The 20,293-nt window shown below is 36.0% G+C and overlaps 1 protein-coding gene across 8 annotated transcripts in view; it reads right to left on the reverse strand.

Moving 5' to 3' along the window:
• Window positions 1-20,293, reverse strand: part of LOC124233514 (PMS1 protein homolog 1-like) — an 83,841-nt gene that overhangs the window by 51,370 nt on the left and 12,178 nt on the right. For all 8 annotated transcript variants that reach the window (XR_006887084.1, XM_046650664.1, XM_046650668.1 and 5 more), the window contains 2 exons: window positions 13,756-13,858; window positions 3,048-3,211 (listed from right to left, as the gene is read on the reverse strand). Coding sequence is in view for 7 of the 8 variants with exons in the window: in XM_046650664.1 (XP_046506620.1) it covers window positions 3,048-3,211; window positions 13,756-13,858 (267 nt within the window). In the remaining variant the exon portion in view is untranslated. The remainder of the gene's footprint in view (window positions 1-3,047; window positions 3,212-13,755; window positions 13,859-20,293) is intronic.

A 20,293-nucleotide genomic window follows, 5' to 3' on the forward strand; every position in this document is an offset into this window, starting at 1 on the left:
TATCAAGGATATCCAAGTCAGCTTTTGCAATACCAGTAGGCCTCTAATTATAAAGACAAAATGCAATTCAAAACAATTTTTAAAACCACAACTGATATTTTAGGCAAATGAAAATGTTCACAAAAATCGACAAGTATGAAGTACGAAAGTATTCCTTACTTGAAATTATACATTTAACATTATGTTCCAAACTGATGGTCTACAAAATTATTCATGCACATATGAAATAGCTAAGAATACTAAATTGTTTCAGATATTATCACATTAAGAAAAACTAATTCTGGGAAATAACTACTTTATAAATGAAAATATACACAGCAGGACCTCAAAGGGATTCAGCTATTACAACTAAAGCGAAAACCGTAGTGCTCATCTAAGGAATGGCTCCAGCATTTCTCCAAATAATATCTACTTTAAATAAACTCACTGAATCCACTTGTAAATTATTTCTCTTTGGCTGTCTCATTATTCAATATGCTTTCAAGGAACATGGTGATGAAAGAAGAAAAATACCTCTTTCTAACATAACCATACTGGCAAGAACATCAACATTATCAGTATTCAAAGAATGTCTTGGCAGGTTAAACCTTCATAAAAAGAAGGAACACTATCTAATCCAAGATGTCAAAATAGCAATAGTACTTCTCATATTATGTGCAATATGATTGTTTGTTTCTAATGCAGAAAAAAATTTCAAAAAAAGAAAAGAAGCCAACAGTGTCATATTTAAACTTTAAGCAAAGGCAAAAAAAAAAAATTCTTCAGAAAAGCAGACAAAGAATGATAAAAGTAAGCAGGTTTAAAAGAAAAAGGCTAAGAGCAGAGGAGGACTCAAGGTTCAAAAAGATTTATGATATTGTGTCAATGCCATTTTGGGAGGTTTAACAATATATTTGAACAGTTGAGGCACAACAGCACTATTAAGAAGTAGAAAAGTAGAAACATAATTTGTACTAAGAGAAAAAAGCTTGACGATAAAGGCTGCTTGTTCTAATTCAGTCCATGATTTCCTTATGTAATAAGAGCTAATCACTTTTCTACAAGACTTTCGATCGTCTTACATTACCTTCTTAGTATAACACTCTCAGCATACTCTCCAGGACTTGAACTGCATCTGAAACTACTGAAGGCCAGCAAGAGACTTGTGTTTGCTCAACATAACTTCAGATACAGTATCCTCCAAAAATAATAAAATGTAGTATATTACAAAATACTGTTTCCATTCTCAAAAGAAAATGCCTACACTGATGATTTTACACTGGTTGGGAAAATAATATAAACTTATCCAAAGCTTAGAAAATATACATTTGACTTTAAATTTAAATACTTCCATTACATGAGGCAATAATCTTGTTTTATTCTTCTATTATGTTTTCTCTTACTCAAAACTCTTCCCTTTAATTATACCTGCTTTTCTTTTATAAATATGCAGTTCCTACCTTCATATTTTACCTTTTCCATCTGTTTTCCCTTCCTGCTCATTGTTTCTTCTGTCCTTGATCTTTTCTTAACTTGGGTACATTCAACTTTTAATTACTAACTGTCCTTGGGATCAAGAGGTCATAGGGTTATTTATATTAGCAGGATGAGCCTCCATCCATCAACATCCTGAGGAATCATAGCATGGCAGAGCTGGAAGGGATCTCAAGGTATCATTTGGTTGAACTCTATGCCAGCAGGAACAGGTGGCTGACTATTCTTAATGTTTTTTTTTCTTTTTTATTTTTTTTAAGATGACCAAAGATTTTTGATCATAAATATTCCACCACAGCTTGGTTTAATACAGAAGCTTCTCAATAAGAAGTAAAAAGACACGGAGTAGGAAAAAAACTGGATGAAAAAGAGTTATGACCTCAGCACTATTTCTTATTGTAAAATATAAAACAATTCCTTTGATCACTCTGAGTTTCATGTTTCCCACACAAATAGAGATAATGCTATTTAACTCACAAAGTTATTCTAAGTGCTCTGAAACCTGGAAAAGAACCATATAACCATAGCATTAAATTGGGAAGACAACACAGCAGACAGTAAACAACCTGCACTCTGTAGGCATGCTAAGTTTCAAACCCCATCACGACAATTTACTAGCTGTGCAACATGGAGCAATGTATTAAACCTCTCTGAGTTCAGGTCAGAGGACGACAGCAAAACTAATGTAATGTCTACTTCACTCAGTTCTGCTGTGAATTACAGGAGTTTAATGCACCTAGCATAGGTTCTGGCATTGTATAGGTGCTCAATAAATGTTAACTCCTTACTCCCCTTCAGGTTCCCACACTTCTGCTGTGTGGTTCTGCTCTCCTTCCATTAAATGTTTCAAAGTGCACATGTGGAATTTTATAAAAAGAGAATAATCAGAAAATATGTAAACCTGTCTTTCCCCTAAGATTTATCAAGCAACAAGAATTTATCAGCCGTGCTTTGAAAATGGAAAGAAATGAGGTAGAGTTTCCTTCAAAAAGCAAACAAAAAAGCTCTTGCAAAGAAGAAACAGTTTAGAAAAGAAGGTGAAAATGTCACTAAATTGTGAACACCTTAAAGGAAAACAACAATCTTATTCATTTTCATATTTAGAAAGCAATCAAACGTTTCCTAGATGGGAAAGTCTGTTCGCTGAATCACTGACCTTAGAAATTAAGAAACGAAAGGTTCAATTAGATGTCATATAGATATTAGGTAACAAAGTAAAGATACTCTTTATATAATACAGATAAAACTAAACAAATGTGGATTTTTTTTTTTTTAAAGGTGAGGCAGACTGTCGCTGAGCTAACATATGTGCCAATCATCCACTATTTTTTGTATATGGGATGCTGCCACAGCATGGCTTGATGAGCAGTGTGTAGGCCCATGCCTGGCATCCAAAGACATGAACCCTGGGTCACCAAAGTGGAGCGTGCAAACTTAACCACCATGCCACCGGGCTGGCCCCTGGACAAATTTTTAAAAGAAGACTCTTTACATATCTAACTGATTTAGATAAAATACATTATCCCTTTATATCATATATCAAAAAAATCTTACAGAAGTACAATAATGCTTACCTTGTTATGTACAAAAACAATCCTTAAGTCAGGTTTAAGTATACCATAGCTTATGAGGAGATCCTGGACCTTTTTTATTTCATCTTTACATTTTTTAGCAGTTGAATAAAATTGCTTTCTTACAGGTAGATTCTTAAACAATTTTAAAGCAGTTACAGTTGTACCTGTTGGCAGATAAGAGGGAAGCACATTTAGATGTGAAAGGAACTTCACAGATCTTTAAACCAGACACAATCAGTAATTAACCCCTCTGTCATTAAAGGTCAGTCCTCCTCCAACTCTGGGAACCCAAAGAAGACTCAATTTCGCAAGCTGTTCCGATCCTATGCTAGACTCCTCTCTCTCTAACAGGACTGATCTGCTAAGTATGGTCTCTTCTATGTTGTCTACAAGAATAACCTTCATTTCTACCACTGCAGAGAAACACAGGCTCACCAGAATGCATATCTTAAGAAATGTTGGTATTCAAAACACCTGAGGATGATGCTTATTCTGCACTTTAAAATACAATATATAGGTGGCATAAGGCTACAGAACATATGTGTTAACCTTAATTATTCCACTAAAAATCCTTATCTGAAGTAATATCTAATTGCCTGGTTTAATTTATCCTCATCTTCTGAACAACAACAAATATTCAAAACACAGGATAATCTAACCAAAGGTCTTTTTTTAATTGTGAATTTATTTAACTAAAAAGTTGAATAAAGGTTTAAAAATTACACTGCTTAAATACCAGGTTGATAATTAGGTCTTGTTGAAAAAAAAAACAGGAAATTAGGACTAGGTGTTTTCTCATGGCCATATATCATAAGTGTGTTTTTCAAACACTGAGGAACTCTTAAAAGTACGAGTGACCAGCTAATCCAGACTTATTAAATCAATCTCCTCATGTGATTCTAATGAATGTACCGCCAGCGTTTAGAAACAAAGCAGTGAGGAGTCAAAAAATCAATTTAGTATAGAGTCTCTCAACCTTGGCACTATGGACATTTGTTGTGGGGCTGTCCTGCGCATTGTAGGATGTGTAGCTGCATCCCTGGCCTCTACCCACTAGATGCCAGTAGCATGTAATGCAGCTGTAACCATCAAAAATGTCTCCAGACATTGCCAAATGTCCCCTAGGGGACAAAATTGCCCTCGGTTGAGAATTACTGATTTAGTATACAGCAACTAGGATTTTAAAAATAAAATAAAAAGTCTAGAATAGACTAAATGAGAATAGAAAATAGGGTGCATCATACCCTATAGTAAGGGTATATGTTGTTTCACGAAATTTTTGCTTTAATTAGCTTTGTATAAACTGGGTTGCTATGTAAAATGTATTTCTTACTGTGAATCAGAGTCAAAAAGGCTGAAAGTTGCTACAATAGGTCAATCTGTGATCTGCTAACAGCAAAGTGGAAAAAACACAAAGAAATGGCAATCATGAAGGAAATGTAAGACTTAGAAAGCCTAGAATAAAATCAGGAGTTCCAGGAAGAGAAAAAGAAACAAATGGAGATGTAATTAAATAAATAACAGAAGAAAATTCTCTTGAGTTAAAGGTTCGAGTGCAGATTCCAAGAGCTTATTGCATTACAAGTAGGAATATTTAAAAAAAAAAAAAAAGGCACCACATTTCACTGGAAATCCTAAATTTTAAGGACAAGGAAAAAATTGTACAAACTTCCAGACAGAACAAAGTTCCTTGTGAAGAAAGATCAGCACCAAATTTCTTACCTATAACACCAGAAGACAGTCTACAAACTATTGAGGGGTACCTAAGAAACCTACACCCAGTCAAGATACGTACAAGGGCAAAATGAACACACTTTTGGACTTGCAAGGATTCCGAAGTAAATCACCCAAGTATATCTGATGAAAATAGTGGAGATGAACACTAACCAAATGACAATTACATGAAAACAGACTTCATGACAAGAGAAGATGAGAAAATAATCTTCACAAACAAAGACTCTTAAGAGCTAAATGTAAAGAGAAGATGACAATGTGGCTTGCATTTGCAATGTAACTGTTAAATAAGGATTCCTGAAATGAAACAGAGATGATGTAGGGAAAAGCCTAACAATAGCCTGGAACTCAATGTTTTTTAAACTATTAGTAGTAATTAATACTGGACAACTGGAGTATCGGGCTCGGGAATAAAACAAGATAAAGTGTACAGGGCCCTATGTAACCTTGACTACGGCAATCTCCTTTCCTACCAATGTCCTTCCTCCTGCTCCTCCAACACTCCAGACTTATTTCTACCTCAGGGCTTCTGCACATGTTCTTTCCCCTACCCTTTGCGTGGCTAATTCCTTTATCGATCCTCAGATCTCAACCTAAGCATCATCTTTTTAGACAATCCATGCCTGAATGGTCTATCAAAGGTTGTTTCTCCCAAACTGAAACCATGTTTTATTTCTTCCTATAAATTATCAATATTTAAAAAGACTTGTATCTGCCTCCCCTCTTAGAACACAAGAAGCATGAGAGCAAGTGACTGTCTACCATGTTTGCCATTACATCCCCAGCACCTCAAACAATGACTAATAATCTGTAGGCATGTAACAAAAAATTCTTGAGAGGGCAGCTCAGTGGTGTAGTGGTTAAGTTAGCCCGCTCTGCTTCAGTGGCATGGGGTTCGCAGGTTCGGATGCTGGGTGCAGACCTAGCACTGCTCGTCAAGTCATGCTGTGGCAGCATCCCACAAAAAACAGAGGAAGACTAGCACAGATGTTAGCTCAGCAACAATCCTCCTCAAGCAAAAAGAGGAAAATTGGCAACAGATGTTCACTCAAGGCCAATCTTCCTCACCAAAAAAAAAAAAAAAGTTTGAATACATGAACAAATGAATGAATGCACAGAAGAACAAAAACAAGAGAAATAGGTAATAAGAATAAACCCTGTATTTAGTTATAGGATACATGGTATTTTTGTAATTTTGAAAGAGAATTTACTAAAATATAGAAAAAATAAAACAAGGTAAGGGAAAAAAAGATATTTGTGGAAAGGACCAGAGGTAAAGCTGTATTTCTACTTTGCTCACATGATGTTTTTCTGCTTCTTTTCTCTTGATCAGGTGCTTCATTACCAACAATTACAAAATTTTTTTTGCCTTCCTCCAGCTTTATGTAGGTTATTTCCTTGGCCTAAGTGCACACGTCACTTCCACACTCAGAACTAAAGTCCTTGGAACACCGTGGTATTCCTCACTGGTCACACTGTGGTGCTACTATTCTCTGCCTTAGGAAAGTAAATAGGTCACCGTCAAGCTGTGAGGTAAAGTTGACAGAGGTCAAGGAGTGCATGCGCTCAGCGATCAGAAGAGGCATGCACTCTAAACAGGAGTGAACACTCACACCAGAATCCACATTAGACACTATTCTCAGAGCTCTCTTACACCTTCTTCTCATCTCACTCTATGTTCTCTAGATATCCCCTCCGCTGCCACAGCTTCAACTACCACCCATATGCCAAGGATTCTTTTATCAAAGCTGTAAGAAACACCACACTTTCATGAACCTCTAAAAAAGAAAAAAACATGCCAATTAAACCATGACACAACGCCTTAACACGGTTTTCTGAAACACATAAACTGGTCATACCAGCCTCTCATCTTTTTGAAATTTCTTTTATCTAGCCCCACAGATATTCCAATTTTCTCTGGTTTCTTCAATTCCAACACTTGGCATTTGATAGCAATCCTTTTGCACGTAACACAGCTTTATTTACTTGTGGCTATTTTCCCTTTTTTGGGTCTCATAAGCATTTGTTTGTTGCTTTGCAAGAAAATATGAAATTGTTTATTCCTCCAATGAATGCATAAATCACCAGTAATACAGAAAATTCCCTGTCCAAAACAGATTTGGGGAGGCCATTAATTATAAGCCACAACTGTTTTTAGGGATGTCAAAATGTGACAAAAGGTGCATCTTAGAATTGACTAGGATATGTATCTAAGACCTCCAGCATCGAGTTACATATAGATGTTTATTCAACATCATCAGCCCTCCTCACAGCCCGAAGACACCTCCAATCAATCACACCCAGACCTCACTATCTTCCTCCTTCAGTCTGATACCACACCTTTCCTCACTTCTCATATAACGCTGACATCCAACAGCTTCCAAAGGCAGATACTCTAGATTTAATTGATTCATCCCTCTACCTCATACTGTCAATATCGCGTAAGTCATCTAGGTCTATCCATTCTACCTCAGAAATCTCAAATCTATGTCAAGTCTCTTCCCTTCCCTCAAACCTTAATTCAACATAACATCTCTTACACAGTAAGACAAAATTTATGGTAGGAGTCATAATGTTCTACAGGTTAATTTTGTAAATAACATGATATTCATCTTCTACCTAAAAAGTTTCAATAGCTCACTGCTGGTTGCAAGAGATACAAACTCCTTAGCATAATATAACAGGCTCTTCATAATCTAACATCCAAGCTATCATATTTAACCTAATCTCCTGCATCTACTACCTCCAAACGCTGTCACTGAACTCTACGTCATTCTTAGTGTGCCTTTTTTATCTACTTTATTGAGGTTTTAGCTATACTTCTTTGTATTGTTTTTGTGGTACTCTAGAGATTATGATATACGTTCTTAAAGTATCACAGTCTACCTTAATTACCATAAAATGAATTATACTTCACAATGTAACAACCTTGAAACAATGTAATTCCACTTACTCTCCTGTCTTTTGTAATATTTTGTCCTGCATTTCTATACATTATAAACTCCACAGCATATTGTTCTGTATACATGTATTGTTTTTGAGGAAGATCAGCCCTGAGCTAACATCTGCTGCCAATCCTCCTCTTTCTGCTGAGGAAGACTGGCCCTGAGCTAACATCCATGTCCATCTTCCTCTACTTTATATGTGGGACATCTACCACAGCATCGCTTGATGAGCGGTGCCAAGTCCGCACCCAGGATCCGAACCGGCAGACCCCAGGCCACCAAAGCAGAACGCGCAAACTTATCTGCTGCACCACCAGGCCGGCCCCTTGTTCTGTATGTTTTTGTAAAATAAATTTTTAAAAAATTTAGTCTTTTAATTTTTTCCACATATTTAACTTTTCCAGTGCTTTTATTTTCTTCCTGCAGCTTCAGGTTGTCATCTGGAATCACTTCCCTTCAGTTTAAAAACCTTCCTTTAGTGTTTCTTATAGTTTCATGTAGTGCATGTCTGCTTGCAATGAATTTTATCAGCTTTTAGTTGAATGAAATTGCCTTTATTTTGTCCTTATTTTTTAAAGGACATTTTTGCTGGATACAAAATTCTAGGTTAATTTTTTTTAAACACTTAGAAGATGTCATTCCATTCTCTTTAGGCTTCTGTTTCTGATGAGAAGTCAGTTGTCATTCTTATTATTGTTCCCCTGAATGTATTTTTTTCTCTAGCTGCTTTAAGATTTCCTCTGGTTTTCAGGAATTTGATCATGATGTGCCTAGCCGTGGTTCTGTTCTTATTTATTCTTCTTGGGGTTCAATGAGTTCCTTGGATCTGTGGCTTGAAGCTTTCAGCAAGTTTGGAAAATTCTCACGTTTTCTTTTCAGACTTTTCTTCTGCTCCATTCTCTCTTTTCTCTCCTCCTGGGATTCCAGTCACACATATGTTAGACTGTCTAATGTTGTCCCACAGATTTCTAATGCCCTGTTGTCTTTCTTCATTCTATCTTATCCTCTCTCCTTCAATTTACATAATTCCTGTTGACTTGACTTCAAGTTCACGAATCTTTTCTTCTGTTATGACCAGTATGCTGCTAAGCCCATCCAGACACAGTACTTTTTTAATTCTATAATTTTCATTTGGTTCTATTTTAGAGCTCCATTTCTCTGCTGAAATTCTCCACCTTCTTACTGATTTAGACTATCCCTTCCTCTAAATTCTTTAACATAAACAGCTGTTTCAAAAGTTCTTGTCTGCTAATTCAAACATCTAAGTCATCTGTGAGTTTGGTTATATCAAGATTATGGATCTCACTTCCCTCTCTTCATGCCTCTCAACATTCTTATTTTTGCCAGACATTGTATATAAAAGAGCAATAGATACTGAAGTAGATATTATTTTCCGCCAGAGAAGGCACTTCATTTTCTCTGTCAAGCAGCTAGAGTGACAAATGAAACTCTTCAACATAATTAGGAGTTTAACTGGGTTGGAGCTGAGCTGCTCCTTTATTCAGTTTCAGTTAACTTCCAGTTTCAAACGTCTTGAGGATGGAGTCAGGTCTCTTCCTCTACTAAGGCTTTGGGACCTAAGCACTGAAAGACTTTAAGATCTTTCTTTCTCTAGCTCAGTCCCAACTTTCTTCATCACTGTTTACTCAGCAAAATTCCTGTCGAGATTTGACATCTGGGGTGAATGAGCTCTGTGTTTGAGGATCCCATCTTCCAACTGTCTCATCAGCTCACATGTGGCTATCAAAACTTCAGCTGGTTTCTCCTAGGGCCATAAAAGAGCTCTTGTCTATAGCAGGCTTGCTCCTTTGCCTGCCTATGCCTCCAGACTCAGTTAATACTCCCATGGAAGCAAGTGGCCACCAGTCTCTTCTTGTCTAGGAAGGGGTCATCTTTTTCTTTAACTTAGTTCATTTAAAACTTCTTTGTGACACAGTTTTTCGATGGGTTTTTTAAAACTGAAAATTTTAAAAATTATGTGTTTTGTCCCCTCATCACTACATTAGAGAGCAATGGTCTCTTGAAATCTACATCCATCATTCTTCTCTTGTTGAAAGGGTATACTCTCACTCCTTCTTACCTACCATCTTCAAACTCAAATGTTGTTTTCTGAAACTCACTAACCTTCCTTTTGGCAGCCGGTGGCTTCTTTTTACTATCATTACTTATTTACTCATCTGTGTTCTTCACTAGTGAGTTCCTTTTACACATCTGTGTTCTCCACCAGTGTGCAACAAATATGATATATACCATAGCTGTGGACAGAAGGTGGGAAGGAAGGCAGGCAGAAACCACAAGGGCAAAATATAAACATGTTTATGAAAGGAAAAGATACATGTTGCTTCTCAAATATATGTTATGTATCAAAGACCACACTACACCTAATCTGTATATTAACTGATAAATTATTTCTTCAGCAGCTAAAAGTATTCTCAGAGCAAACTGAGAATTACCAATAAGCCAAGAATTACATATGTTTGAATAAAATTTAATGATGGAAAACTACTGATTCCAAACAAAATGTGTATCCTTAAAAAAAAAGTACCAAGTAATATTGGCGAGTAGGGAGAAGGCCCTAGCGTCCTATCATATTTTACAAGAGAAGTGCTCAGCTCTCTAACTTTAGCACATTCTACAAACACCAGAACTAAATTGCTGTCCTGTCATATGCTCTGTTATATTTTTACAGGACCCTATGTTATGCCATTTATAAAGGGAGCTATTTATTTATATTCCTAATGTAAAGAGGTATGGTGGCTTGAATATATAGAAGTTTTCCTAAACTATTTAATGAAAAAGTGCCATTCTCAAGATGAAAAAAATCTTTCAATACATGCACAATCACACATAGCAGGGATTTACCAAGAAGAGGAAGCTCTCTCTGCTTTAATAATAGGGTAGGGAAAGGAAATATCTTGATCAGAGTACTTTAAATATACCACTTTTGATATCTGAGAAATTCCTAAGGTGGAAGGAAGTATTGGAGGTGTTAAAAGAATATGTCCAGAAGGGTAAATCAATTTAGAAAGCTTAAAACTGATTATCTAGGGGCTAGCCCCATGGCTGAGTGGTTAAGTTTGCGCACTCTGCTTCAGCGGCCCGGGGTTTCACTGGTTCGGATCCTGGGCACAGACCTAGCACCACTCATCAGGCCATGCTGAGGCGGTGTCCCACACAGCAGAACTAGAAGGACTCACAACTAGAATATACAACTGTGCACAGGGTGGCTTTGGGGAGAAGAAGGAAAAAAAACTGATTAGGGTAAAGGGATAAAAGTGATGACTGAAAAAACATATCACCTAAAATAATTTAGTCAGGATTCTTGGCAAAAGAATTTAAAAGCTGGAGACTTATTCTTACATTTCTTGTTAATTTTTTTTTTTTTTTAAGATTTTATTTTTCTCCTTTTTCTCCCCAAAGCCCCCCGGTACACAGCTGCATATTTCGTTGTGGGTCCTTCTAGTTGTGGCACGTGGGACGCTGACTCAGCATGGTCTGATGAGCAGTGCCATGTCCGCGCCCAGGATTCGAACCAACGAAACACTGGGCCGCCTGCAGCGGAGCGCGCGAACTTAACCACTCGGCCACGGGGCCAGCCCCAATTTTCTTGTTAATTTTTTAAATATCTTAAAATAGAAGTGAACAGAAGATCAGGGTAATTTAAAACGACCTATTGTTAAACACATAAGTCATTTTAAATGGCTACATTAATCCATAAAACCAATACCTACACCACGAAAAACCAGAATGGGAATCTCTAGTAAACTCTTTTTAAACATTTTGAAACCTGTTTTTTAAAGGAGTAACAAATTTTCCAATGCCTACAAAAGATTTTGTGGTAAGCTGTCTCTGCACCTACAGTCAGGCAGTCTACAGGTGTCATCCTATCAGACGATAAAGGAGTAACCGCTAAGCAAGGATGTTCACACCACAGCAGAAATTAATCTACAAGAACCCTAAATGCACAGGTATTAATTAGGATGGCTGAACTGCAGTTTTATCTTACACAGAAAACATTTAAATGGAAGCTGAATGACAGCTGGTGGTGAAATGTGAGTCTGTGATTCAATCACTCAAAAAACTATCAGCACAAAGGCAATATAAATGTAAAAGGCTTTTGGAAAGTGTTTGTGATTTCTGTAAGTCCACTTAGAGCATTCTAAAACTAAGAGATTGATTTTTTGTTGTTTTCCTAGCCAATCAACTATAATTAGGAGAAAAAAGTCAGTTACAAAAGAAATTACTAGTTTCACAACTACTGACCTTCCAAGTATGTTGTTTCTTAAGGTAAAAGGAATATGCTAAAGAAAATAAAGTTCATTTAATGCCTGTAGAAATTCCTTAATAAGCATACTTGTCTCACTCACTAAAAGCAGAAGACTTAGGTAAGCAAGAAAAATCAATCAGCAAACGAGCAAATATCAGAAGGACTCTATATTTAAGGATTGTTACTTTATAGTTCTCAGGGAGATGAATATGGAAAAGCATGAGACATATGAGGGATGCAGAACCACTGGCCATCCAGATTAGACTGGCTACTACTAAGATAAAAATAAATACATTTAAGTTTGATAAGGTGACTCAATTACTTCAAAGTATTCTATGGGAAATCCACCCAAATATCTCCTAATGGTTTCCTAATTTGAACTCCTAAGAACTGGGGTCAGAACATTCCTGGAGAGGGACCACATTTAAAAATGCCTTCTTTTTGTCTTAACCTTCAATACATAAAAAAGAAAAATAATCATAATCTATTATATTAATTAAAATATGCACAATATTATTATATATCAAATTAAACAGCTATTAGATGAACTCATTTTTATTAACTGAATAAATGAGAAAAATGTTAGTGTGTTTTCTTAGGAGCTCCTATTATTTTCTTTCCCCTATGTGGTTACCAAAATATTAATTCTTAACAGGCAAAAGTAATCAGTAAATAATTTGAGGATTTATAAAATAAGAGAAAGAATGAGAGAATCTGGTATCAGTATTAAGATAGGAGAAAATAAATTTCAATCAAGAAAAAGAGAAATCATTTGGGAAAAAATCCAATAATTTAACATTAAAACTGGAGGGAAGAAACCACAGAAAAAATACAGTACTTTGATAAATTACAATGAGGGACTACAAAATTAAAAATAAATTTATAGTACAAATTGGAGAAGAAGAGGGCAAACAACAACAAAACACAAGTCCCTTTTCAGATCTAATAATTCTTTTGAACATGACTCTAAAGAGGTCATACCTTGAATATTCTCTCAACTTTAAACATCCCATTAACAGAAGTTAGCAGTATGAAAAAGATTAAAGGAGATATGTGAAACTCAAGCCTGAAGAGATATTTTTTCCCTTGGAAGTAAACAGTAGAGGAACTTAAAAATATAAGACGTCGATTAAAATACAATAAAATTACATAAGTGTATAAAACACTAAAAAACTAAATGACAAACAGCCACACTAATTAATATATTTATTTGCTTCAAATAATACAGAAAAGGAGGAAGTGGGTGAGAGTATTAGACTGAAACAACATTAGCAACGAGTTAATAAAAATTGTTAAAACTGAGTGACGGCTACACTACTCCATCTACTTACGCATATGTTTGAAGTTTTCCACAAATAAATAGATTTCAAATTATTTATTTAATCATAATATCTTGATGCTATGGTTTATTACCATGATTACCAAATCAAAAATGTTTTACGTATTTCAATAAAATATTATCTGTCATACATAAAGACACTAGTGATCTAGCAATAGTAAAATAATTGCTCTTACAGTTTTTACAGAAGACTAACTAATCCATGCTGTTGTCCAAAGTCTTCCACACAGTTCCTCTTGAGAACAACTCTAAGTATTTACGAGATTGATGGCTAAAGCAAAGGGTGAATGTTCACCTGCAAGTTAACTAGGCATTACTAGGACCGAGCCTGAAGCAATACATTTGAATTTAAGTAGTAACAATTTTTTTAGATAAGCAATTAAGACAGAAAATGCAAAGAACACCACAAAGCTACCCTCTTACCTTGACCAAGATGTGAAGGTTTTTGAGAAATTATGTGGCCACTACCATCTAAAACATACTGGGTGCTAAAATTATCAGCAGCCGTCCTTGTAATAATTGAGACCTAGAATAATAAAAAAAAAACCTCTAATAAAATTATGATTTTTGAAATTGCAGTGGGCTCATTATCAAAGTAGATTTAAAATAATCATTCTATATTTATTAAAGATTTTTAAAAGTTTTACTTGATAAGTTCTTATGACCACTTCTCTTGAAATATTCCTTAGAGTTACACTAATAAGCAATAGGCCAGCTTCTACTTTTTTTGTTGCAAATTACTGATTTGTGTTTTGAGTATTTCACTTTAATTTTAAGACACTTACACAAATCAGTATACCCGAAATCACTATTTTTATTATATGACTTACATCTGTAAAATCAAATACTTCAACTGTATTAAGGCAGCTTGCCATTAAGACTACTTCCATAAATTTTTTTTTGAGGAAGATTAGCCCTGAGCTAACATCTGCCGCCAATCCTCCTCTTTTTTGCTGAGGAAGACTGGTGCTGAGCTAACATCCGTGCTCATCTTCCTCTACATCATATGTGGGATGCCTACCACAGCATGGCTTGACATGTGGTGAGTAGGTCCACACCCAGGATCTGAACCCACAAACCCCGGGCCACTGGACCAGCCCCAAGACAATTCCCATAAATTTGCTGGTAAACTGAATAATCCTTTTGTAATGTAATCATTCCCTCCTTTACATTCTGTATAAAACGGCACTTACGTATTTCAAGTTAATGGTTCAAAAGAATAAAAAAATATCAATCATACACATACATATCTATGGGTGATTTTTTCTTAAATCCAAGCTTTGAACTCATTGTTTAAACATAAATTTTTTATTAATTAAAAAAACCTTAGCATTAGAACACGTAAGTATAAGAAAGGATTTCATTCAGCATGAAAATGTTTCCATAAAAATATAAAATTCGGAATGTGTGTACTCTGCGCTACCCTTACCCTCAGCTTTCTGTTTCCCTACCTCATGAGATTAGCAGGAGAATATAATAGCAAACCATACCATTGTCAGAAAATACCAGAGGTGAGGAGTGGGGATGCTGGCAAGGAAAGCAGGGTGGACTCAGAAAAAGGTAGCCTCCTCACACTTCTGGTGAGCAACGATGACCCAAAATTGGGAGCAACCTTTCTTGCCCATCCCTGGACTTAGCAGAGTTGACTATCTTAAAATCAACCTGTATCATTTAGGAAGAAGCTGCAAAGACCCAGCTCTACTGCTGGAACTCACCTGGGTCCAGTTGGGTCTACATTTGATGATTCTGTCACGCTGTCTTAACCATTCACTGATTTATTGTAGGCCATATGGCTCTATGGAAGATGCGGGTACCATGCAGAGAATTACCAGAATCACCAAGAAAAAATATGGCTTCTCTAGCTCACAGTACTAGTAGAGTCTAGTAGATTCTCTCTGAGGGTGACATCCATAAAATCCTTTTTAGGGATATTGCCTCAACCTACTATTTCTGTGATAACTACTCCCCAAAAAAGCTGTACCTAAACCAAGTTGTGAGCCTCTGTATACTCTTAAGTGATTATTCTACTTCTTCCAAAAATATACTCTGTGGATCAAAAGTTGTATAATTTAAAAAGTTGGCTTGATAACTAACCTTAATCTTTCTACTACATCCCAACTCTGTTGTGTCAAATAGTGATTTCTTCTAGTAACGTTTGTACAAAAAAAAGAGGACAGAAATTGCTAGAGATTTCCTTTCCTGTCTCTAATTTAATTACTCCATGATTGTCCCTTTAAAAACAATTCTACATTTAACCAACCACTTCTCCAAAATGCCAAGGTCAATTGAATTCTATTTCTATTCTCCAAAGAGCCAGCCACCTGACTTAAAGTTGGTGTCACTGAGCAAAGGCAGCCCTGGAACTCTGAGTTCTAGTACTAACTCTGCCAGCGATTTGCTCGATGGTCCTGAATAAATGATTACACTATCATCTTTAAGGGGAGGGTGATGATAAGATGAAGATGATGCTAATACTTTATAAGGTTACATGGATTTTTGCTGTAACTACTTCAAAGCATTTTACAGATACTAACTTGTTCATTCTTTAAACACATTAGTGAACAGTAATACTGCAGCTTAGATGAACAAACTGAAGTACTAAAAGGCAAAAGAGGACCTTAGTGGTTACAGTGTAATATTTATGTTAAGTAAAAAAATATAGAACACAATATTGTTTTCCAACACTAAAATTTTTTAAATTACAATGTATAGAGCTCCATGAAAATTTATTTAAATCGGAAATGCTTTGCAATTCACTGCTAAAGACAGTGAAGGATAACACGCATAAGCATGTTTCACAAATTCATGAAATACAGTGTGTTCCTCAGAGGAAGGAATTGTATTTCAAGAGCTCACTTCATCATATGACCCTGTGTCCTGGGCAGGAAACCTTTTTTTGGACCAGGCACAGGTTCAGAATGTTTTAGCTGTGCAGCAGCTAGCATTTGAACTTGCAGTACCTCCATCAGAAGCATCTCTAATACTGCAAATTATTACTGGTGCTTCCTACCAGAGACAGTGAGGAACTGTGACAGTGAGTGAGTCCAGTGTGTCAAGAGAAGAAATAGAAACTTAAAGAATTTTGAAAAGAGAAGTTTATTTTAAAAGAAGTTTTAGAAGTCTTTACAGAACCTTAGAGGTTATATTAGCTATCAGTTATTAAAAACTGACTCTGGTCCAGTTACTGAGTTTCAAGAAATTATAATACTATTAGAAAGTTAAAATTACATAAAAGCATTTAAACTTCAGATAAGCACAATTTTTCTCAATGTTTTAGATAAAAAGTAAATTAAAAACTTAGGAAATATCCTAGAAATTCATACAAAAAAATCTTCCCTTGACAAAAATTCATTTTAGATAATTATGTTAAAGGGATTTTTAATTGTTTCTTTTTTTTGCTAACTTTTAGATGAACACTTGGGCACAGAAACAAGAGTCTGAAAACTAACGGTTGTCAAGATTCAGGTGAAATATGGATATTGCCTGGATGACTGAACTGTCTTTTCCTTTCTGCGTATGAGTATGCCTGCCTGCCTGCACACAATTGAACACTTATATTAAGCACTCTGACTTCAGAACCTTCTCCCTGATACTCCACTGTGGGAGACTAGCAACAGGGGATCTTGGTCCCCGCTTTTCTCCTCTCAACAGAGTTCTACCACCTCTGAGGAGACTGCATTTAGGAAGCAAGATATCCCAGATGCTTCAAAAACTCCTGTGCTTAACCACATGGCTACGAGAGACAGAAGAGGTCCCCTACACTGGAGCAGGAGGCAGGGACCATCAGAATAATGCTGGGGGCTTCCCCCTACCCTTTTACAGATATGCGAGCCCACAAATAAGACAATCTCAACTTCCATCTTCAAAACAGAATGAGCTAGTCATTCCGCCCACTTTAAGCCACAGAGGTTTAATGTAAAGTAAAACAACAATAAATCTACAGACCCCATACAATCTCATCACAAAATTATGTATAATGAACTTGACAGATCAGAATAATACCCAGTGCACTGTAACCACTGTAAAAATGTTGGATGAATGAATCAATAAACATGAGTATTATGCAGTAGATGGCTGGCAACTCTTCTAATTCTTCCCAGGAAAAAACAAGAGAAAAAAATAAACATATGCTATAGAAAAAAGACCTTTGGTGAGACTCAGAAGGAATTTACCTAGGAATGGTTGTTAAATTTTAGAAAGGATTTTCCCAAAATGGTGAGGAGTTTGCATGAACTTTGAAAGGTGAGGTGAAAAACCACTTGCTGAAAAGGGAATGGGTAAGCTGATGACATCATCACCTGTATGACACAGCCGCACACTACTTTTCACATTCAAGTCCGGGGTAAAAATAACATTCATCTGTATGGCACATGATAATATTCACAATACTCTAATATGTACTACTTCATTTGACCCTCAAATCATTATTCTCACTTTACAGACATTAAAAAAAAGACTCAGAAAGGTTAACCCGTCTTATGGTCAAGTCTCATATTCAAACACTTGGGAATGAGAATTAGGCTCTGACTCCTCATTCAAAGTTTGTTCTGATTCTAAGACAACAAAACCATTCTGTAATCTTCCTAAAACTAAGGTATAATTTAGCTTCTATTTAAAATCCAGTTCAAAAAACTTATGTAAGTTTCTTAAACATTTCTTTGAAAGGAGAAAGATAATTTCTAATATAACGTATAAAAAACAGCAACCTAAAAAGAAACAAAACATTTTATTATGGGTATTTTATTATGTGATAGGAACAATATATACGGTCTTCAGAAAAAATTTTATGAACAGGTCAAAACAGGATTTTCACTATTTCTAGCTCACTCTAGTCAGTATGCTTAGTAATCAGCATGAGGAATTTAACATCAAAGAACGACAAATATCCCCAAATTATTGCTCTACAAATAATAAATTTCAAGAGAAGTTATGCTTGATGATATGATTTAAAAAAAAAAAGCCATGTCGGTCAATTTGTGTCAGTCACAGATACATTCATCACAGATTATGGAGGCAGAAATTTATTTTTAAATATCAATAGGATACTTTGTAGATATGAAAAGAATGTTTTACTCCTTTGGAGTGTTTAATTCTAAGATTGGAAGTCATTTCATAATTGACAAATTAGGAAACTGCCCATTCTTTTAAAGTATATAAATAAAGAATATAGAATAGATATATTTTAAATTTCTCCAGCTAATTCTGCTGAAAGTCTACTTAATTTTTTTCTTTTTATAACTAAAATTATTAACATCTTTAAATAATCTAACAAAAAATAATTTCAACAATTGGAGTTTTGGGTGACGGCTGTTTCAATAGTGTGACAAAACTATATCCCAATTACACATCATCACTATACTAAGCCTGAGATGGTTTACATCTCTATGACTTTAAAATTATCTGCATCAGTTAGTTTGGCAGATAAAATAGCCAAATCATTAATTTTTATTATGTAACGGCAATCTCCATCCAGAGTTTTCAAAATAAACTGGAGCCTTTAAAATAAATATGCACCTTCTACTCTACATGAAAGTTCAATTCTTTCTGAAAGGTGAAGAATATTCAGTAAGCTTCAAAAGTGAAGCTTTTCCCCCTCAAAACATTAACTCTTCCTGAATAACAATAATATTTATTTTTAAATGTAATTGACCTTGACAAGCATATATTACTTTCTGTATTTCTGAAATACTATTCAGAAATCTTCCCACGTAAGTTTCAACTTGACTACTGCTTGATAACCTATTAAGCTTACCACTGCAGGCCTGAGTATATTTACTGTTTTAATGAGGTCCTTTTTAAATTATAAATCTCTCTCTAACCATACTAGTAAGAAGGCACTAACTTACTGTGAAAAACCAAGTACTGGGAGGCATGAAATTGGAACTGAATTCTTGGCTTTACCATGGACATACTATGTGTCCCTAAATAGGTCACAATTTTCACATTCCATTTACTTCACTGTGCATAGTTCCTCTGAAGTAAACTACTTAGCACAGCACTTGCATACAGTAGACAGTGAAATATTAGCTGACTGATTATTAGACTGTGTTTTGAAGCTGGAGTGAGAAGACTTGGCATTTGGCTTCACAAGACCTCAGTTTCCTCATCAGTAACATGAGACTGAACCTTAGAAGACCTATTGCAGGGTGGCTTACCCATGAAGCAGACTGAGGCAAAGACTAGTGAGCAGGATATTTATTGGGGAGTGCTGCTGGGATCGTCACTTGTGAGGGCAGGGCAGAAAGAGAAGTGGGGCTGTGCCACACTTACAAGGGGGGACAGTCTGGAGCAGACAAAGCATAGCAGAGTTGTTCTGAATTGGAACAGAGACCTTACAACCCCTCGTCAACCAGCCATTGGATGCAGGTTGCGCTGGATGATGAGAGTAAGGTAACTCTCTTCAGCTGACGTAAGGGCAATCTCCAGAGGGAGACTCAGCTGTGAGTGTTCAGTCACCAATACTCTTGGCAGCTGGGGGAATGAGTGTTCAGTCCCCAAGTGGGGGATCTGGGCAGTGCACCAGGGTCCACTACTACTACCAGGGTCGCTTCCAGTTCTATACTTCCTTTGGCTTTCAGGTACAATCAAACCTAAATCATCAAACAATTTGTCTGTAATGAAATAATACTTACTGTAAGATTCCATTTAGAGCGAGTTCAAGAACAGGTGGAACTAATTTACGTTGATAGAGGTAAGAATAGCTATTACCTCTGACTGACTGGGACGGAGCATGAGAGAACCTCCCAGTACTCATGGGGAGGGGCATAAAGAACCTTCAGGGGTGCTGACAATAGTCCATATCTGGATCTGGAGTATACAGATATAAAAGTTCATTGCGCTGTGTGTGTGTGCACACACACATATATCTACGTGTGATTTTCCCAGAGATTCATAAGACAGTACATAAAGTGCTGTTAATATTTTCTAAGATTGACAAATGACACTGCAATGTTTAAATCGA

This window comes from Equus quagga, unplaced genomic scaffold, assembly GCF_021613505.1.
Source record: "Equus quagga isolate Etosha38 unplaced genomic scaffold, UCLA_HA_Equagga_1.0 203_RagTag, whole genome shotgun sequence".
NCBI lineage: Eukaryota > Metazoa > Chordata > Mammalia > Perissodactyla > Equidae > Equus > Equus quagga.